Source organism: Sander vitreus, chromosome 20 (genome assembly GCF_031162955.1).
Source record: "Sander vitreus isolate 19-12246 chromosome 20, sanVit1, whole genome shotgun sequence".
In the NCBI taxonomy this organism is placed as follows: domain Eukaryota; kingdom Metazoa; phylum Chordata; class Actinopteri; order Perciformes; family Percidae; genus Sander; species Sander vitreus.
The window spans coordinates 9204892-9226347 of record NC_135874.1 but is presented as its reverse complement, the minus strand read 5'-3'; the positions used below and the strand labels follow the sequence as shown (position 1 = coordinate 9226347).

Here is a 21456-nt window from a genome sequence, read left to right as displayed (position 1 = left end):
TATCAAACAAGCATGAAGCTACTGATTTCAATGGAATCTATTTTCTGTTTCTTGTTATCCTAAGGCTGAAGTAGTGACGTAAAACTGGCAGTCTTCCTTGAAGTGTTCTGTCGAAATTCAGACAACAGAGGCTATTAAACGTAACGCCTAAAGTGGGATTAGAAAATCCTTGTTTCCTATCAATTTACCTTGATGATGTCGTCAGGGTTAGCCTAGCTTGAACTTGTAACTTTTGAGTATTTAACAGAAGTCCTGTGTTATGAACTGGCGGTGTTAAAAAGAGTTGGTGTAAAGACAGACTCTACTGAGTTGCATTATGGGAAACTTGGGTGGAATCTAGTGTTTTTGGATCTTCCCCCAATACACTAAGGACTAAAACAAAAGGAATAGCAACTAGTAACTACAGCTGTAAAATATATAATAATATATATATATATAATAAATCGAGTGAGGTAAAAAGTAGCAATATTTCTCTCTGAAATGTAGTGGAGTGGAAGTCTAAATAGCATGAAAAGAATATGCCTCTGTTGCAGCACCCCTTTAAGACAAAATCAAATTTTTCATTCAAAGGAGCAATGCTGTGGAAAACATACCTGACCACACCTAACAGCAGAGCTGTTTAATAACAAGAAAGTGACTCATTACTTGGAGGCACCTTATTAAATTCTTCTTTGGATAAACGGCCTCCTAGTTATGATTGTCAGTTGACATGTCTTTGGCAAGCAGCTTTATTGTTTTTTGTGTGAGGCCATTTGCGTCTTTTTCTCAGGTGCCAAATTATACCTACTCAGCAATGAACACATTTCGTTTAATACTTTCAATACCTGCAGATGATGTAAAGTTTACATCCTTTCACAATCCTTTACAATGTAAAGGATTGTGAAAGTAGCCTATTCCTTTTTGAAAAAGAAAAGGGGAAAAAAAAGAAGTTTGGGAGTCCCTTCTGCCTCAGCAAACCCCGCCCATAACAGGCGTGGTTTGCTGAGGCATTATAGGCAGTGCGCTCCCCCTCCTCCTGTATATTCACTGGCTGTCACAGCAGCGGTTGTAGGAAGAGCACAAGCAGGAATCCACTTTCCACGGCGTTTCACCTTTCTCTGTTCCGTCTCCATCCCGCAGACATGGATCTGGAGGTACTGATGCACACGGCGCTTCCACTCCTAACGTCTGCGCTCTAGCTGTGCGCTCCCGGCCCGTGTCACGTCCCGCTAAGGACCACAAGGAGACTTTTATTATTTTGAGACAACACTGTGTAGCAGAGAGGGGACAGTAGAGACTGAGCAGCAGAGAGAAGGGACCACACAGTCGTGACAGCTAAGGCCGTTTCAGGATATCGGGCAACTGACTGAGAGCGGCTTTTGGTGCCCTCCATCATGGCGAGTGACTCTCCAGCTCGGAGTCTGGACGAAATCGACCTGTCCGCTTTGAGGGTAAGAGGATGTGACATTTTGCATATTTAAAATATAGCTTCTTGTGAGAGAAACTGGTGTGTGTGCGTGTCGTGTGCTCGCGCCCGCGCGCGCGTGCGTTTCTCCTTTTCTTTGCACCTGACAGCCTTCCCTTAATAGCAAACCGGCTGGAGAGCCGAGGAGGCTGCAAGAGGCGGATGTGTGGGAGCCAGGCCGCCACAATGTGTCAAATTATAGCAACAATTATATATAGACGTTAACTAACTTGACAGCTGCCTCGCGCATCTGAAGCTTTATCCTGATTCAAGTCAGGGACAGGAAGGTGGATGGTGTGTGTGATGCTGAGTTGAGGTTGAAGCTGGGATTCTGCTGACCTGGATAGAGAGGTTTTGTGTATCTCTTTTTCTCTGGGCCAGGCTATTCTGGGCCCATCAGCCTTGATTCAGACAGCAGTATAATTTAACCTAGGCTATTTCTCCCACACACTGCTCATTCTCTTGGCTTGTGTGTTAGAGAGCAAGACATGAACAGTTCCTTGTTTTCAGGCCCAAATAGTTATTTATCCAGAACCCCCCTGTTCTCCTTGTGTGTTGTTTTTACCCCGTTTGTGTGTGAGAGAGTGCCAACCTACCTGTAGTCAGTGTAGCCTGCTCTCCACCAAAGCTGAAGCTGTGCATGCTGCAATAGCCAGTTCTTTTGTTCATTCGGTGTGTGCTGCAAACCACAACACACACTCACAGACAGACATGCACGTAAACAGCCTCCTGTGGATACCCATGTTTCCACTTTGTGTGTGTGTGTGTGTGTGTGTGTGTGTGTGTCAGTGTGTCAGCTGCACACAAGTAGGTGATGCTGTACATGAGAAAAGGGCTCTAGCTCTGAAGACCTGTTTGCTGCTCTGAGAAACGAAACCACAACTCACACACACACACGTCTGTATTTACCCGTTTCCATTTCTGCTCAATTGTGCCTGAATGTCCCTTTTTATACCCTTCATTCTGTCTGTCTCTTTCTCTCTGCTCATGTCTGTTTGCTTGTCTCTGTGTCTGCTTAAGTCCCAAATGCTCATCCATCTACCCAAATACTGTTCCACCCTTTTCTATCAATTTTATCGCCCGTTTTTTCCAGCATCTTGTTCGTCTGACCGACTGAATGCATCTCCCCGTCTGTCTGCCAGCCGCCCTGTCTCTTAACATAACCTCTCTCTGCCCACCTCCCTGCCCTGCCTGCATGAAGAGTAATGTTCACGGAGGAGGTGAATGAAATGTCTATAAAAAATGCTTCTTTTGAGGTTTACACCTGCAGCATGTAGTGTGTTTTCACCAGTGTGGGGAGAGCAGAATTGGGGGTAGAATGGAAAGGAGAACTTGAAGGAAGAAGACGACGACGAAGAAGAAGAAGCGTAGGAGAGAGAGAGAATGAGGCAGGCAGTGATGAAAATGAATAAGGAAGAAGAAGGAAGTGTTTGTGCATTGGGAGTGAGCCTGTGCATGTTCTGTTCTTTCAGAGGTGTGATGTCAACGCATGTCTCTCACTGTGACTCAGGCAGCTGCAAGGACACACACACACACACACACACACACACACACACACACACACACACACACACACGTACACATGTATGGAACTATATTGGCTAAGGAACCTTATGGGATTATTATAATATGATTTGTTAGAAGAAAAACACTTTAATAAAGTCTTTAAACACTTTCTGACCTGCCGATGCATCACTTGGTTTCAACTTTTGCTGTGCAGCCAAGCTTTGTGTAAAACCAATCCCAAAGATATTTCCATTTGATCAAATTGTGCAGCCATAAAAAAAACAAAAAAAACATGTAGTCTCCGGTTTAAATATTCCCCTCCGTGTAAAGATCACATAGTTGTATCCCACATGATGTTGTTTTTACAAAACAACATCATGGAATCTTAAGGTGCATATGGGCCAAGATTAATCCCTGTCTGGACCTATTTACAGAACACACTCTTTGTCTCTCTATCTTCACACACACACACACACACACACACACACACACACACACACACACACACACACACACTCTGTCTCACGTGATTGTACAGTCAACCACTGGACTGGCTAGACAGGAAGTAGGTCAGCTGGCTCTGACAAGGTTGGGAGGAGAGGGGGGTGGGTGATTTTAATACTGGCATTGGTGGTGTTGATGGGGAGGGATTGTGTTTTTGTGTGTGTCTGCATAGGTGGGAGGGGGGGTGGAGTTCAGGGGACCGAACCTGCTCTTGCACTCGGCTGCTCTTAGGCACACTGACCATAGCTCGCACACACACACACGTACATACACTGATACAAAGAGACAGACAGAATTGAGTGGGAAGTAGAGGGGGAGAGAGAAGTGGCTTTTTATGTTTGCTGTTTCTGCACTTTTGCATCTTTTCTCTTTGTCTTTCTCTCTCACTCGTCTTTCTTGTGCCTCATCGGCTCCCTGCGACATTTTGCCAGTGTCGCACATCAACCCCCGGCACCTTTAATAGATGCCGCATGTTTCACTCGAGTGGGAAAGGCCAGAGTTAGAGGCACACACAGAGATGTCCCTGCTGTTGTGTTGTAACTCACAATGACAACCAAAAGACCAGAAGAGGTCAAAACGTTGTGGTTTTCATACAGACGGTGGTTTTTATATAAAGTGATGAGCACACGACCGCACACACACAGGTCAGAGGCGTCAGAAGCACGGGTTCATCCAGTCAGCTGATGAGAGCAACAGATGGTAAACCAGCAGGAAGTATAGCCAGAGCAACACACACACACACACACACACACACACACACACACGCGCACACACACACTGGCGTTACACAAATGTGCTGTGCAGGGACTCAGGTGTGAGATCTGAGATGAAAGCATGCAGGTGAGGATGAAGCGACAGTGACACGGTCAGAGAAAGAAAGAGAGAGGAAAAAGACGCAGAGGGAGAGAGACAAGGCGATGGATTCAGAGAGTGAAATGGGACGTGTGAAGATTAATTGAGCTTAGAGAGACAATGAGAGGCAGAGAGAGGAGAAGAAAGCGACAGAGTCTGTGCTCGGGCTAAAAGGTGGAGATGTGACCAGTGACTAAAGTAGTCCAAAGCAAAGACCCCTCTCCAGATTTCCTCCCACCCTCCCTCCCCATCGCTGTTGCCCAATAAGGCCACATTCCTCGGCCCCTCACCATGGACGCCATAGTAACGGGGCCACAGCAGTGCCCAGGGCTTACACAGAGCTTATTCATGAATAGTCTATATACTGTATGGCAGTCTGTCGCTGAGAAATGCCCCTCTCCCTCCCACCCTCCTTTCCACTCTGCCAGCCTGCTTCTAGTTGACCTACCCCACCCCCCACCCCTTGCTACACTTACACAAGCACTAATATGTAGGTTGGCTCTAGATGCACAAAAATCTGCAAAGAATCTGCCAAATTAAATCAGTAATCAATGACATTTGTATGTACAGTAAGTGTCCTTTTGATACTTGCACCAGCTGATTTAGGCAATTAGGAAAGATTTGCAGTAATTAGCAGCCACCCTGTTTGATTTCTGAAAAAAAAGCTGTGATCTCCTAGCCTGGCTCCGCCCTCCTACTTACTTCCACTCAATTTTCATTTCCCTTCAGTACTCTGTCTGGGTTTGCGGTATATTCTTTTCTCCGGTCAAATATTTGGCGGTCCAATCAGCGAACAGAGGGAGCTAGCGATGCTAATGCTAAATATAAGCCGATAGTTGTTGTCGGTCTCCCCTCTTGTTGCACATGCGCATGACATACGTCACGACCAAATGTTAGCGATTGGTTATGGCAGATCCAGAGTGGCAGAGTACCCGCCTTCAAGGAAGTTAACACTCTTCAATGGCGAGTGGCCAAACTCTCTGTACAAATGAAATGTACGAGAGTCTGGTAGGACCAGGCTAGTGATCTCCTAGATTATAGATCTAAATAATAATAATGCATTGTTTCAGCATGCTTTAAAGCCATTTACGGATACATTCAAACATGAGTATGCACAAGGCCACACTCCCTAACTCAATCAGTCTTCCCTTTTCTTTTCTCTTGCACTATAACGCATACACTTTGAAATGCTTGAAGAATTACATGTGCACGTAAACAACTCCATAGTAGGAGCTGAATCCCTCCATTGGGTCTGACTTACATGGTGCAGGGCTGGAAGTCAGATAGAAAGATGGATTTAAATGACAGAGGGAGAGAGCAGGCAGGCAGGCAGAAATTGCGAAGAAAAGATGAATGATGAGGGGGATGGATGGAGGCATGACAAGAAAAGGTGTGAGATGACAGGTTGGCAGAGATGGATGGAAGGCGAGAGGCGAGGAGCGGATGGGTTCATTTGCATCGCATAACCTACTCTGCGGCGCGTATCCCACATTACACGCCACATTACATGTAGTAATTTGAGCCATTGTTAATATAAAACTATTGATAAGTGCAGTTTTAATAGTAATTATTTTAACTTTTGTAGCACGTATTACTCCGCTCGGTAGCAAACCCCATGTATCTCGCATCCAAGTGTGCTAAAGTATAAAAGTGACAGTAAATAGAAATGTTTAACTCAGGTCTGGTTGATAGTAACTTAACTCCTCCTGTAAGGAAAAATGCAGTACTTAGTCTTGCTTTCTAGCTGCAGGAAGGCACAATGAACAGAATCAACAGATGAAGATAATAAGAATAATTATCAGCTGTAGCCCGACTGTACACAAGGAGATAGATAGTTAGTAGTATGCAGTGTCAAGTAGGTCTGAAATGTTCTTTTCATGACTTTACAAGAACACAATGCTTTGTTTTGTGTCTGTAATGAGTGCAGTTTCTCTTGACATTGCACTTTATCTCTTTAATTTGTTCCCCTGTGTGAATACAGATTCACAGATTGGATTTACGGATTTATTTCTGTTTAAGTGTAATTGCACTGTTGGGGTTTTTACCTTGTTAAACCTGTTCACACAAATACTTGCTCCTAATCCACATATCACATGTTGGTTACTGTTAAAGGCATACTATATAACTTTTCCCTCTTCAGTCCCCCTACAGGTTGTCTCAGTGGAACTACAGCTCACACGGCTCTAGTTCCAATGAGACAACCTGTAGGGTGACATGTGGATTAGGAGGAAATAAAACAATAAAACGGGAGTATTTGTGTGAACATGTTTTAACAAGCTAAAAACCCTGTGTTATTTTTATTTCCTCCTAATCCACATATCACATGTTGGTATTGTTAAAGGGCTGTGTTTGTGTGTCTCTGTGTGATGAATCTATATGGAAATGTTTGGTCTTAAACCGATAAGAGAAACAATATCAGATAGACATCTCATGCCAAGGCTTCTGTGGTATGTACAGTACTGCATCATCTTCGGCAGGCTGTAAATCTGTGATTAAGACTTGACTCCTGTTAATGTACTGTACATGTCTGGGTGAGACGTACTGGGAATTTGGCTACCACAGCATTTCCTTTTAAAAGCAAGCAGTGGTGAACCATGTTGTTTAGTGTAAGTGGTTTTTATAAGAGGCAGACTTGGCCCCAGCATGACTCCTATCATCCTCTTAGGGTCTCTAATTCAATCCACCTCACTTCTCTGTAATTCACTTTCTATAGACACTAACTGCACTCACCTGGCTGCTGCTGACAGTGAATAGAGACATATACTTCAGATACACAGTAACCCTACATAATCTGGAGAAGGACCAGCCTGGATGAGTTTTAAAAGAATAATAATTAGTTTTCCAAATTTGGTGTTTGTTCTCACGCCTGGAGTCTCACATAGTTGGCCATTTTACTGCGTCAAGACATTAGTTAGCAAACACTGGCCTATTTAGATTTCCACCGCAGTTTTAATAGTAATTATCTTAACTTTTGTATCACAAATTATTAAATGTGGTAGCAAATCCAAAGGCATTGGCATCCAAGTGTGCTGAAGTATAAAAGTTACAGTATAAATAGAAATGTTAAACTAAGGTCTGGTTGATATAGAGGGTTTTCACGACGCGTCATCAGACCCGAAGTCGCCATGTTGGAGGTACTCCGCATCACAACAAAGCACAGGCACTGAAGTAGATCCCGAACGGCGTTAAGGAAAATGGTTAATTATTGCCGTGTTTTAGCTTGTACCAATAGGTCAGACCGAGAAAAACATTTGGAATATTATCGACTTCCAAAAGTTATTAAAAACCAGGGAGAGGAATGTCAGAAGTTATCAGAGGAATGGAGGCGATTGTGGTTGGCAAAGCTCCAGCAGGATCTACGAGGGAAAACTCTGTCTCGTTCGGTCTTTGAAATTAAAATAAGCGATTGAGAGTCACTTGGCTACACCTTGGGTATCGCAATGATCTCATACAGTTAAGGTTAGGTTGATTAAAGACGTTATTGCATTACTTACTTTGGCCTTCACAACACAACGGTCGTTAATGACTTGGTACTGCGTCTCCCTCACCCATCCACACACCATCTGGTTATAAGCCTCCAAACTTTTGTAGGATTTAAGGTCTTCCTCTGTCTATGGGCTCGGCGAAAAAAACAGGTAGACTATATCGGTATATGCAACTGAAGGAAGAATGGGTCCAAGAAGAGGGAGCTAACTTGTAGGGATCTGTACCGCCAGTAAACTGTAATTTCTCAAAATATCGCGCCTTTTTTGTGGTCCAAGTCCTTCCATGCCTTTGCATCTTGGATGCGTTTTGATGAGCTTTTCTGTTGTTTAGACATAAAGTATTAAAGTATCCAAAGTGCACAATACTCCATTACTCCATTCAGTTGTTTACACCGAGTGCCTCCAATATGGCCGTGCATCCAGGTTACCACCCAGAACGTGACGTCGGTGAAAACCCTCTATAGTCATAACTTAACTCCCCTGTGAGGAAAATTCAGTTCTCAGTCCTTCTTTCTAGCTGCAGGAACGCACAATAAACAGAATCAACAGATGATGTAGCCTGACTTAAAAAGGAGATAGATAGTTGGTATTATGCAGTATAAGTGTTAAGTAGGTCTAAAATGTTCTTTTTATGACTTTACAAGAATAATGAGTGCAGTTTGTTTTGACATTGCACTTTATCTGTTTAATTTGTTCCCCTGTGTGAATACAACTTCACAGATTGGATTTACGGCATCTGCACTGATTTATTTCTGTTTTAGTGTTCTTGCACTGTGGGGGTTTTTACCTGGTGAAATATATATTTGACTTCCTTCTAATGCACATATCAAATTGTTATTGTTAAAGGGTGTACTGTGCTTGTCTTAAACCGATATAAGAAACTATATCAGATAGACATCACATGCCAAGGCCTCTTTGGCAAATTCCTTTTTATATTCCTGTTAATAATAAAACAACCCAGGTGTGGTTTTGTTTAGCTTTTAAGTGTTTGTCCTTCAGTCACTTGATTTTTAAAGAGTTATCTGGAAAAGTTGGTTGTCAGCCAGAGACAACAAAACAAAGACGGAACGGGTAGCACTGATTCTTCAGAGGTGGAGGATAATATCCACAATATCCTCTTCAGAATTTGGCCAGGAACAGCGGATTAATAATTAACATTAACCACTCAGCTTGCGCAATCAGCAAGTTATTTCTTTAGTTGACAGTATGAAGAAATTCGAGGCACTCTGATGTCAATTAAAGTAAAAGTATTGTATTAAGGCATGAGGAACATACATGTGTTTCAACTAGGGAGTGTCAGACTTTGTCACACACATGCTCATGTACCATAATGAAGAAACGTAATTTGATTTCATTAACTGCTTTGCTCTAACTCAAAGCTTTAATGGGTCAAATTGACCCACAACATAATGGTTTGTCGGTGTTTTAAGCCCCCAACGTCTCCTTCCAGGCAGCGCTGCCTGAAAGGCACTAGGATTAGGTTATGGTTAAGGTTAAGGTTAGGGTTAGGTGCCTTGAAGTCAATGGTTGCAGCACTGCCTTGAAGTCGATTAGGCTATGGTTATGGTTAGGGTTAAGGTTAGGGTTAGGTGCCTTGAAGTCAACAGTCACAGCGCTGCCTGGAAGGAGACGTTGGGGGCTTAAAACACCATCGAGCAACATAATAGCAGGATTAGAGAGAGAGAGCTATTTGAAGAAAACCATTTAAACTATTGAAGTATGTGTTGATCAGGGGAGAGTCACACTTTTAACAATTACGTTGTTGAAAACAAAATTCCTTTTGCATGTGTTTACACCTGAATTTATTGTAAGCTGTTTGTCCTGGTTTTAGTGTTAAGGTGTGTTAAAGTGGTTAGGTAAGAGTTAATGTTAGGAATGCAGTGGAGAGTATTAAGTTTTGGCTGAGGAATGAAAGAATGAATGCAGTAAAAGTCCTCACACATGTTGTAAAGTGGCTTTCACAAGAACTGCAGCCCTGCACTCTAAAATCCATTATTTCTAATGGCCTGCGCTGCTCATAGACCAACACCCCCTGTTCAACACATCTTAGTGTCCTCATGCCCAAAGTTAATCAACCTACTTTTACACAAAACCATTCCATGTCAAGAAGACATGGCAAAAGGCAAAATTATCAGGACCAAAACAGAATTTTTATCTGTGGATGTACAGGGATGTCACTAGAGAAGCTCTCTTCTTGTAGTATGTTGTACAAGGTGAGTGTAAAGAATGAAATTGAGATAAGCCGTCTATGACTAATGAATGTCATGCTTTCAATGTTGCACTGAATGCAAGCAAGATAATGTTGCTCTTATTCTGACTTCTAGATAAGTGGTAAATGAGGTCAGGAAAACCTTTCTTAACCACACTTATGATAAACATATTGTCGCTGTGGTGTGAAATCCTCCTGTAAGATGTCTGGTCAGTTATGAAATATGAAGAAAAACTGCCCTGTCATCATCAGGGTTAAAGTAAACCTCTTCTTTTTTTAAAGATTTCTTTTGGGACATTTCTGCTTTTTAATGGAAAGAACAGCTAGATATGAAAGGGAGAGAGGGGGGTGACATGCAGGAAATTGTCTCAGGTCGGACTCAAACCCTGGACCTTCTGTGTTGAGGCATACGCCTCTATATATGTGTGCCTGCTCTACCAACTGAGCTAACCCAGCCACGGTAAACCTCTTCTTAAAACTTGACAGTTTTGGAGATGTTTTTACATCACATCTCAAATCCCAAATTTTTACTAGCTATGTATAATGTGCATTTGTTATTCAGCAGCTCCACACACACACACACACACACACACACACACACACGTATTCATGTCTATGACTGTGAGTCATCAGCCACCAGTGAGGTCATGTGGCAGTCATGTGACGGTGGCAAACGATCAACAAGGAACACAAAATGAGAAAAGGGGAAGGGGCCAAAATATCTCTGTCATCGGGAACCCTTAACCACAGGCATACAGACGTGCACATGCCGACACACACAAGCAGACGCACCGACAAAGCCTGCAGCTCATTCTGCAAGTGTCCCATAAAATATGAATGATATTGTGTTATATTTTTATCAGCGAACCTAAGGACATGTATGAACTGGAGCAGCAGAAACGCTCGGTTTCTCTAGCCACAGCACTTATTCTGTATGTTGTGCATGGAGGTGAGGCGCCACATGCCTGTATGCCTACATATTGTGTCCTCCATTGCTTGTGGTGCTTAATGCACATGCATTTACAGCAGTATGTGTGTTCATGGATTCTTTTTTATTATCTAAATGTTGTGTAAAAACAGAGAGAATGCATCCTTAGATGCGTCTTGGGAGTTGCTGTCAGAACTTTGTATGCAGCTCTAAGAGTTGATTCACACACTGCCACATACTGCCACACACACACACACACACACACACACACACACACACACACACACACACACATACACACACAAGGAAGTGAGGGGAGGAAAAATCTACCTTCATAAGATGAAGGGCTGATAGCAAAGCAAACAGTTGCAGAGATTGCAGAATGCTGCTGCTTGACTGTTGAAAGAGGCTTGCAGTCTCTCTCTGACTCTTTTTGCACACACAGTACACATGCGTTTGGTTAGCCACACACTTTTCATTTTGAGCCCACTCATACTCGTTGGAACATTCGAACACTAGCCCTTGTGTAGGAGTGTGCTTTTGGCACTGTGTGAGTGTGGTTATGAGAGTGTGAGAGAGCGAGACAGCGGGAGGATGTACTTGAGACGGAGAGAGAATTAGTTTGTGTGTGTGTTATTGTATGTGAGGGGAAAGTGCATGTGCGAGTGTCTGCTGCACACAACAGTGAAAAAAGGGTGACGACAGGAAAAGGAAGGAAAGAGCAAGAAAAGGCATTGTCTTCAGAAAGCGCTGACAGGTTGACAGGTCTGCTGAGACCCACAGAAACAAACATACAGTATAGAGACAGAGCGAGGGGGTCAAAGAGGGGGAGATAAACTGGGGGAAGAGAGAGAAGGAAAACTGAGAAACAACAGAAGAAATAGAGAAAGGTAACCTTTACAAAAACGATACGCATGCAGACACCTTGAGCATGTACAAAGTAGTGTAGAGCCCCAAAATACACTTGCAAAGTTTTCTTTCTTCATTTGGCAATAATATGGGGTCCTTTCCTGCTCTATGTACTGTGGCAGCACACGTAACTGTGTGTTATGCCAGCAAAGTTGGCTGAAAGTTCAACCGAAAATTCACATGGCATGAAAGAGAAGTACAGAAAGTGAGAAAGAGAAGGCAACAAAGAGTCTGACAAAAGGAGGACAGTAACAAAACAGTGAGTGAGGTTAGAGATGAGAAAGACGGGGATGGAAGTAGTGTGCATGTGTGACTTTTTAGAACGGAAATAAAAGATGCTTTATTGAGAGGGGAATTGTCTGTGAAAAGTGGGTATCGTGTAATATCGTCTGTGCTAAAGCTTTGCATGAGTCCCAGTGCGGATCTACACAATACCGCAGGTTATTTCTGTGAATCAGCTAACAAAATGAGCCTCTAGCCTTTTAGATATTTGTATGTATGTTTTTTGGCTCGTCCCTAGATGATATTGAATAGTCATTTTTAAAAAAGAAAAGAAGAAGAAGAAGAAGGGGGAGGATAAAAAAATGACAGACATTACGCTGGATATTGGTATATTTTTAGGTGACCCAGTAGAATTGGCTGTGAGTGCAAGGTCACCCACATTACAAGCAGTTTATAATGAGAATCAGTAGAGTTAGAGCCTCACACTTGTTATTAGATCATTTACAGTGTAGGGTTGCCGAAAATAGACATTTTGAATATGGAATTCTTGAGTAAATGAGGGCCCAACATTAGCTCTGGCATCTCCACAGGCACCTCTGGCAGAAAGAATGAGGTACAAAGTGGAAGACAGTTAAGACTGACACTATGAATGATGGTATGTAACACTTTCTAATAGCAAGAAGGAGGCACAGGGAGAAAAGAGACATAAGAGAAGCTGGTAAAAGGGCCTCAGTGTTTCAGGGACTCTGCTGGAATGAGAGGAGCATTGAAAAGAAGGACACGGTCAGGAATGAAGGAGCGAGAGAGAAAGCATGTGTAGATAAAAGAGTGAGAGAGACATAGATGGACTTCGGCTGGTTGGTTAGAGAACAGAAGCTGGTGGAGCAGAGAGAGTGTGAGAGAGAGAGAGAGAGTGTAGGAAGGAGAGGGTGAATACCAGCTATTGTTGGAATGCCGTAGCAACACGCAGCAGAGAGGAAGGGGGAGGGGTGTGTGTGTGTGTGTGTGTGTGTGTGTGTGTGTGTGGGGGGGGTCAGTGGGTTTTATACTTTGTTCAAGTTGCTCCTTGTCAGAGATGCGTCGGGTTCTGCATTGGCAACCTAGCGACTGGGCTTAAATTATTAGCTAGTCTGGACAAAAGCCTAAAACAATCCGGCACTGCATTTCAGACCAATGTATCCACACCCAGGGGGCTCTCAGTTGGTTGAGGAAGACATCAGCACTGCTTGGCTTAGAGGTCCAACTCACACCATTGTCAAAAATACAGTTGTAAAATAGAATGTTGTAACAGGAATAGCTGGTGTATGAGCACACAATGGCGTAGCTACGACTTGTCATGCTTTGTCGTCCATATGATTACGGTATAAATCGGATTCACACACAATGTATCTTGCATTGAAAAATTTGAACAATTTGAAAACTTTTTTTGCTAAATGTATGAACTAACGCTTCAGTCCTATTCATCCTAATGATCCCATTGTGTTTGCTTTGTCGTTCTAGGATCCTGCCGGCATCTTTGAGCTGGTTGAGCTGGTGGGAAATGGCACCTATGGGCAGGTGTACAAGGTAAGATACACACAGACTTCGATACACAGTATGTCTTTGTGATAGCACGATCCTCCTCCTTATTAGCCTCTGTTCATTCTTTGCAAGTCGCCTATATGGAATAAAGACTGAAGGAAACCGAAAAGACAAGAGATAAAAGCTGCGCACGTGCTTGAGAGAAATGGAGCGAATGGAAAAGAGACTTAAATGCAGAGAGGAGAAGCAGAAACTGGGGCACATTAAAGTGCTTTTTGCTTTCTCCTTTTTTCTTCACTTTCTCTCTCCCTCCCTGCTGTATTTGCATTACTCTCTATACCTGTGCAAGGGTTTTTATAAATCTTCCCTTCTGGATGAGGTATTTTAGGGGGAAGTGTTTCTCCGGGACACAGGAAGTGCATGTGCTCAGTTGATCTGACGTTGTGACATCACTGTGGTTTGAGGTTTTAGCTGTCAGCTCAACTCAGCTGTTTCCCCCTGTCGTTTAAACACTATCTCTCGGTCCATGTCACTGTCTGAACTTCCTCTTCCCTCCATGATGGCCCGTCGTTCTCTGGTCCTCGCTTCCCCTTTCCTGAGCCTGCTGCTTTATCCTGCTGCTCTGCAGGATGTGGCACCAGCCTGTGACACCTTGTTTAGTCACCTCTAGCTGAAATAAACATGTGTTTGTTCAAATAGGTGAAGGTATGGACTAGGGATGTCACGATACCAAAAATCTAGTATTCGGTACCAATACCAACAAAAGTACACAATACTCGATACTAAAGTCAATACCACGGTGTGTGTGTGTGTGTGTGTGTGTGTGTGTGTGTGTGTGTGTGTGTGTGTGTGTGTGTGTGTGTGTGTGTGTGTGTTTTTTAAAAAGGCAGCATCATGTCACCCTTCTTTCAGTGTTTTCTAGTTTAGTTTCAACTTTCTGTTATGGTGTGGAGTGAAGGGGGCAAGGAGAGCGTGATTTACAAAAATGAAAACGTCAGTCTTCTGGACCCCACAGCCCGTTTCTTTGAAGCCTGGCATCACCACACAGCCAGCGTACGGTACCGTCTTTCATGAGTTTACCCAGAACTCCCAGACAGCAAGCATGTTTACAGTAGTTACGTCGGTTTCTGTCTGCCGTTGTTTTTCACAAAGAACCGCGGGCTGGTTAAAGTTAACTGATGTTATAGAGATCCGTTAAAACAAACCCTATCAGAGCACACGCAGAGAGAAATAGACTCACTTGTAGGGCTGCTTGATTATGGAAAAAAAATATAATCACGATTATTTCGGTCAATACTGAAATCACGATCATTTAACACGATTACTTGTTGACTTCTGGAACAATGTTGCAATTATTGAACTTAAACAGTGGAAAAAGCTAAATAAATCAATAGTAAAAAAAACACATACAACGGTGAAATTTGCCTTAACACTGTTCCTATTTAAACTTTATTTTTTCATTCAGAACACAAGAGAAAATAAGAGTTACATGCAAAGCGTAATGAGCTAAATAATAGTTTTTCTCGATTATTCTGTTTTTGTGATCATTGGGAGCTGAAATCATAATCACAATTAAATTCCAATTAATTGCACAGCCCTACTCACTTGCGGTTTGGTAGTTCCAGGTGAAGTCGTGAAAGCCGCCGCCGTAGATCTATGGTGAAGCCAGAAGCTGAATGCGGCCAAGCCGTACAGGGAGATGAGGGGCTATTTGCTGTTTTTGCTGGTCGGTGTTCTTCTTCAGCATTTAGCGGCAGTCTAGAACATTTTTAACGTTAGGCGTATATACTGCCCCCGTCAGGTCCAGAAGGATTTCATCCCCTGGTACCTACGGTACTGTGGAAAAATGAGTACCGGCACGTTTTCAGAATTTTGGTACTGAAGTACCGGTTCTCGTGACATCCCTAGTATGGACATGTGAAGGGCCCTGTAAGTGCATGTATTTTGTTTGTGTGAGAGTGTGTGTCTAATGGGACAGAGAGTTAAGGTTAGGTGGTGATGTTCAGGCGGAGGTGGGACATGCTCCCCTACGCTTCTGGAAATAATCGTGTGTGTGTGTCTCTGTGTCTGTGTGTGTGTGTGTGTGTGTGTGTGTGTGTGTGTGTGTCTGTGTGTACACAAAAGGAACGGGGGAACAGGAGAGTTATGTGTATCCACGTATTGCTGACTCTGCTGTTTTGGTGAAAGTCACGGCTCATTTACTGGCTGACATTCAGCCAGTCTTTTACTATACATTACCAAGCCACAGAGTGCCTATGGCAACAGCACCGGCCTGTTGAGTCTGTAGCCCATACAGCTGATCCACACTGCTTTGTGATTGGGTGTTGCATGGTGTATAACACTCAATGGAATCTATATATAAATTAATCCTGCTCCTGCTGTTGGTTGACAGTTCCAAAAATGACCGTTTCCCTGTATTTGTGTAGACCTATACAGTTTTGATGTGTGCAATAGATGTTTAGTGATCTTTTTAAGCCAAAAGTTGATTCCATTTTGCACATTGCCTGTTTGTACTTTAATATTTATTCTAAAAGTTTTCTTTAGGTGCCATAACTATTGGCCTAAAAAGCTCATTAAAGATCTATTCCACACATTCCAAACTTCATAGTTGTAAACTAGACAATAAAACAGTAGAGCTGAAACAATTGACAGAAAATTCAAGGTTAGCTTCAGGAAACCAAACATCTTTTTTTTTAGGTTGTTCAGACAAAACAAGCACATCACCAAGATATCACCTTGAGCTTTTTCAAACTATTTTCTGACATTTTGAAGTTAATATAAAAAAAAAATCATTTATTTGAAAAAGTAGTCATCATATTAATCAATAACAAAAAGAATAGTTGCTGCTCTAATATGAATATAAATCTAATACTATAAAAGGCAGAACACATTCTAAAATGCTTTGTAGTGCTTACTTTCAAATATTGCCCCTTCAGTGTGGTAGAAGTACTGTAGATACAGATGCAAACTGGAAATGTCTGGATTCATCCATACAGATAAGAGGCAGAGTCACTTGAGTAAAAAATGCCATCTATTTTAAATTCCTCATGCGGTAGAGGCAAGCCGCCTGAAGAGGATCAACTTATTGTGAGCTGGTGGATCTCTGAGTCACTGAGATGATAAATTGACCTTAAGGCTGGTGGGTATTAGTGAACTGGAATTTCTCCGGCTCTTGCTGAACCATTTTTAGATACTTGTTATATCAGAAAAATAACACATAGGAATACCATACTGCATGTAGCTTTGGTCTGTCGTGTTCCCATCTGGATCAATGCATGCTTGCCTGTGTGCTGTGGAGTGAACACAGGTGGGCTTTGAATTTTTGCTCAGATGTAAAGATTAGAGTCAGACAGGCTGTAAACATGATTTCACTCCTTGTTTTGATTCCAAAAATGGATTAAATTTGCTCAGTGGCCAGGAGCCAGTTTTGCTCTGATGTGTCTGTGATCATAGACTGCATGAAAAGTAGGTCTCCTTCTTCTTCTTCTTCTTCTTAGGAAGTTGTGACTTGATATTTTCTTCTACACCAGTGTTTGCTGCAGCAGTTTAGAACATTGAGAATCTCTCGACAACTCCTCTACCCAAGCAATCTTTTATTCGGTTCCTTGTTTACTTTCTGAAGACATATATCCAAATAAATCGTACATGTCCCATGCTATTAGATAAAATCATTTTCAGATTTGTTTCACTGAAACTGAATCATTCATTTCTGTGGCTAAACAAATGTAGGCCACGTTTGAGCTTATTATTACAACTTTAATAACCCTGTTAGATGAAGTAAAAAAATGAATCAGGTAAAAGCTCAAAACAGCTACATTTCCTGAGCAGCTGGCATCTTTTTAGATTTTTTTTTCAAACAGAAATATGATATGAAAACATCACAGAACAAGGAAGCAGTAATGATGCAAACAAATCAGACACTTTGGCATTGTTCCTGCAGCTAAAAACATGCCTCCAAAACCAGTCCACTGCATTCTGCTGCAGTAGTCTTTACTTGTTGTACTATGTGTAATGAAGCTAGAGATATGTAGTTTTATGTGTACCCATGCATGCATCCTTTTGTGTGTGTGGTTGTAATGGCCAGCCCAGTGTTTTATGTTGGTGTTAGAGGGCCAGTAATGTGCCACGTTGCTGCAGTTCTGTGTGTCTGGGAGTAAGAGATAACAGGCTATCAACAATTCCATTACCCCATCTAGTTAAATGATACAGATCTGCTCCACAGTGCTTCTCTCTCTCTCTCTCTCTCTCTCTCTCTCTCTCTCTCTCTCTCTCTCTCTCTCTCTCTCTCTCTCTCTCTCTCTCTCTCTCTCTCTCTCTCTCTCTCTCTCTCTCCCCTCTTCACAAACAAACAAACCAAACATCTCATCTCAATTAAAAAAAAAAATCTTGAAAAGTTGTTGCAGGTTTTTTGTTTCACTGTCGGCAAAACTAGTTTGGCCAAGAACAGTGATAGACGAGTAGCCGCAGCGAAAAAAGATCATTTTAGCTTGACTTCCCCTTCGGTCTCCCTTTCTCATTTTACATCTCCATAGCAGTTCCGTTTCCTTGATTTTTTTTTTTTCTCCTGTGTCTAATCATCCCCATCACTTCTTTTTCCTTTGCTTCTGCGCATTTCTGTTATCAATATGTAATTACGTTTTTCTTCTCGTTTCCCCTAGTTTTTGTGTTGAAACTTCCCATGTGAGCTGTACTTAAGGGAGCAGCCTGTGCCTACAGTATGTGTGTATATATAGCTTCTACTGGCTGCTCTAAAAGGGCCATAAATAGAGAACACGGGTAATGCTGAATAATTAAACACATTCTTTCTCCAATTCTCTCCCTCTCCGTCATCCTCTCTCTCTGTTTTAGCTCCCTTTAGCTCTCTCCAAATGTTGTCTCTCTCTCTCTCTCTCTCTCTCTCTCTCTCTCATCAACATCTCTCTCTCCATCTCCCTCTGTCCGCTCCCTCATCGGTATTTCCTTCCTTTATTTTGCCACGTCTCTCTCCTCCACTCTCATCTCTCCAGCCCTCCCTCCTTCCCCTACTCACGCTCTTCTTTATTTTTTATTTTATCATGCTTCTGTTTCAGTACTGTCTTCCCCTTCTCTCTTTCTTTCTGATGCTTGTGAATATTTGATGGGGCTTATGGCAATTGCAGTTCTCCGAATTGAGAAAGAGCCTTGCCTCAGACACATGGTGCACATGGCAGGGGCTGGAACGGGGACCTTGCCCAGCCAGCCATTGGCCAAAACACTCCCTTGACTGACTGACATGACGACTTATTGACTGACAGGCTTATTGATTGGCTAATCGATTGATCGCAGCTCCTCGACATTCCCGCTGTAGAAGTCATTTTTCTCCGTGACGGATGCAAGGACATGTTGAGGGGGCAACTAATCATATCTCAGTCATAACAACACTAACCCGGCACCGACACACACGCACGAGCACACGAGCACACGATGACACATTCAGCCTTCAGTGTCTCATCGACTGTGTCCACGGCTTTCGCAGCAACAAAAACATTTCCTGTGTTTTTGTGTGTGTGGTGTTTTCACATTCACATACTTTCTCGCCATGACTCTGCTGTCGCCATGCAGCGAGGGAGCGGGAGTGAGAAGAGAAAAATGAGGCAACCAATCTTTTTCTTTCTGATGATGGGAACGCATCCACTCTGCTCCTCTTCAGGCAAAGTGCTTCACATACTCTTTAAATATTCACCAGTCTCACACACACACACACACACACAGCGACAGTTGGGGACCTGGGCTTTTATATGCTCACCCACTGTGACAGCCCCTCCGTACAAAGAGCAGCTGTGTGCTTTCCATTTACTGCATTGGCGTGTCTGTGTAATGTGTGTGAACAAGGGCTTGAAGGAGCATGTACAGGGTGTCATGCTCTCATGTTCCTGTGTAAGTTTGTCCTATGGCGTCGTGTGTGTGTGTGTGTGTGTGTGTGTGTGTGTGTGTGTGTGTGTGTTTATGCATATGTGTAGCTCCTGTAAAAATGTCTTAACATTGGTTTCTTTACAACAGATGAGACCACAAAACATTCCCTGATGTCATGATGATCTTGTTACTTTAGCAATCCGGGGTCTTAGGATGTAAACAAATGGACGGGATGAAGATTAGGATTACGGCTCAAAGAAATGCTTCATATTGTTAACCAATCACACCCACACCTGTATCTTTCTTTCTCCCTCTGTGTCTCTTTATCGCTTTTACCTGCAGTGTCCCTGCCTGTTTTGCAACCCGGCCCACCTCTCCTCTTCGTCCTCCTCCCTCATCCCTCCTCTGCCCTCTTAAGAACGGAATAAAACTTCAAAGTTGTTTTGTTATCTTTCTTATCTGCTGGAAGTCACGCTGCAAAGGACTGTGGGAGATTTTTCTCTCTGCATGCCCGCCACAGTTACACATGTGCGCGCACACACACACACACACACACACACACACACACACACACACATTTACGCACACCTCAGAGAAGCAGCATGAAGTGTGAAAGCCTGGCATAAGAGACTCCGCAAAGCATGGAAGATGGAATGATGTCATTTATTCCTCTTTGTTTGATGTTCCTAACTCCTCCAGCTAGTGTTTCTCAGCAGGAGAGGAGATCAAACAAGCAAGCATATACAGTGTGCATCTCTTTTGAAAGTAGTCCTTGATAATACGAAAATGGTAACTTGACAAATCAGTGTATGGCATAACCTTTTGTGTACTATTGTTTCTTCCTCTGTACATAACATGTATTATTTTATTACAGTTTAACTAGCTGCCCAGTAGGAACACTGCTAACCTTTGCACAGCTCCACTGGCGCAGTTGACAATAAAACATGTTAGAATACACTCTGTTGCCATTTTATTAGGTACAACTAGCTAGCTCAAACTAATGCAGTCTGATGAAGTCCTGCAATGATATAATGTGTTGTTACTAACTGTGTTGATTCAACTGTGTGGTCATTTTGGAGGATGTAGTTTGTGGTGATGTTGAACTGTATTGCTTTAAACGGAGAGATGTTTCTGTTATTTAGACTACCTTCATTTAATATAAATGGGGGAGGGCAAAATAATAGAGACACCTGTCAGTATAAAGCAATACAGTTCAACAGCATCGCAAACTGCAGCCTCCAAAATGACCATACAGTTGAATCAATACCTCTCTAAAACTGTAATAAAGTAAATATAAAGTTTGGATTCAGGCTCACAAGTACTGAAGTTTTAGAATGTATTTTTCTTCAAGAAATGATTCGAGATATGTCATAGGACATATTGGACTCCTCAGAAGAGATACGTCTCTAAAGTCATTCCCACTCCCTATTGTACTTTCTGTCAACCTGAACAAACTGGAACTTTCCTGCATATGCTCTGTGAGTGTGAACAGGTGCATGAATTCTGGAATAAAACAACATCAATAATATCTGATGTGATAGGATGTCGAGTTCCTACTGACCCGATTGTTTTGTTACTTAATGACAACTCTAAATTACACCTGCTAGGGAGACAGAGGAATATTTGGCTAGCCAGCTCAACTGCAACCAAGAAAATGATAGCTCAGCGCTTTCTGTTTGTTTGTTTTGTATTCCTCGAGACCGCAGAGGGTGGGGGGTGGGAGAGCGGTTTTGTTCTTGTTAAATTCTCTGTTCTGTGCTTCATCTGACATTACCTGTCACACATTGTGGAATTTGTTTTGTATGTCTGAAGGTGCTAATAAAAAGTTGATCACAAAAAAGAAATGATTAGAGAAATATAAAAGTTGTATGTATTATATTCGACTAAGATATTCTTGGTCATGAATCTGAATGATGATCATAATTATTTGCAAACAGCAAAGGAGTTCACAACAGTTCCCTTCTGCTTGACTGAGCCCAGATACAGTCACGGTTACTCAGTATTG

At 42.5% G+C, this 21456-nt stretch overlaps 1 protein-coding gene across 4 annotated transcripts in view; it reads left to right on the top strand.

Annotated features, from left to right (window-relative positions):
• Positions 1–1016: 1016 nt before the first annotated feature.
• The window catches only part of tnika (TRAF2 and NCK interacting kinase a), a 68658-nt gene continuing 48218 nt past the window's right edge, over positions 1017–21456 (top strand). For 3 of the 4 annotated variants that reach the window (XM_078276726.1, XM_078276725.1, XM_078276723.1), the window contains exons 1-2: positions 1018–1430; positions 13560–13625. In XM_078276726.1, coding sequence (XP_078132852.1) covers positions 1374–1430; positions 13560–13625 — 123 coding nt within the window. In that variant the 5' untranslated portion in view covers positions 1018–1373. Of the gene's footprint in view, positions 1431–13559; positions 13626–21456 lie in introns of all 4 variants that reach the window. The other variant, XM_078276724.1, reaches the window with a different exon arrangement.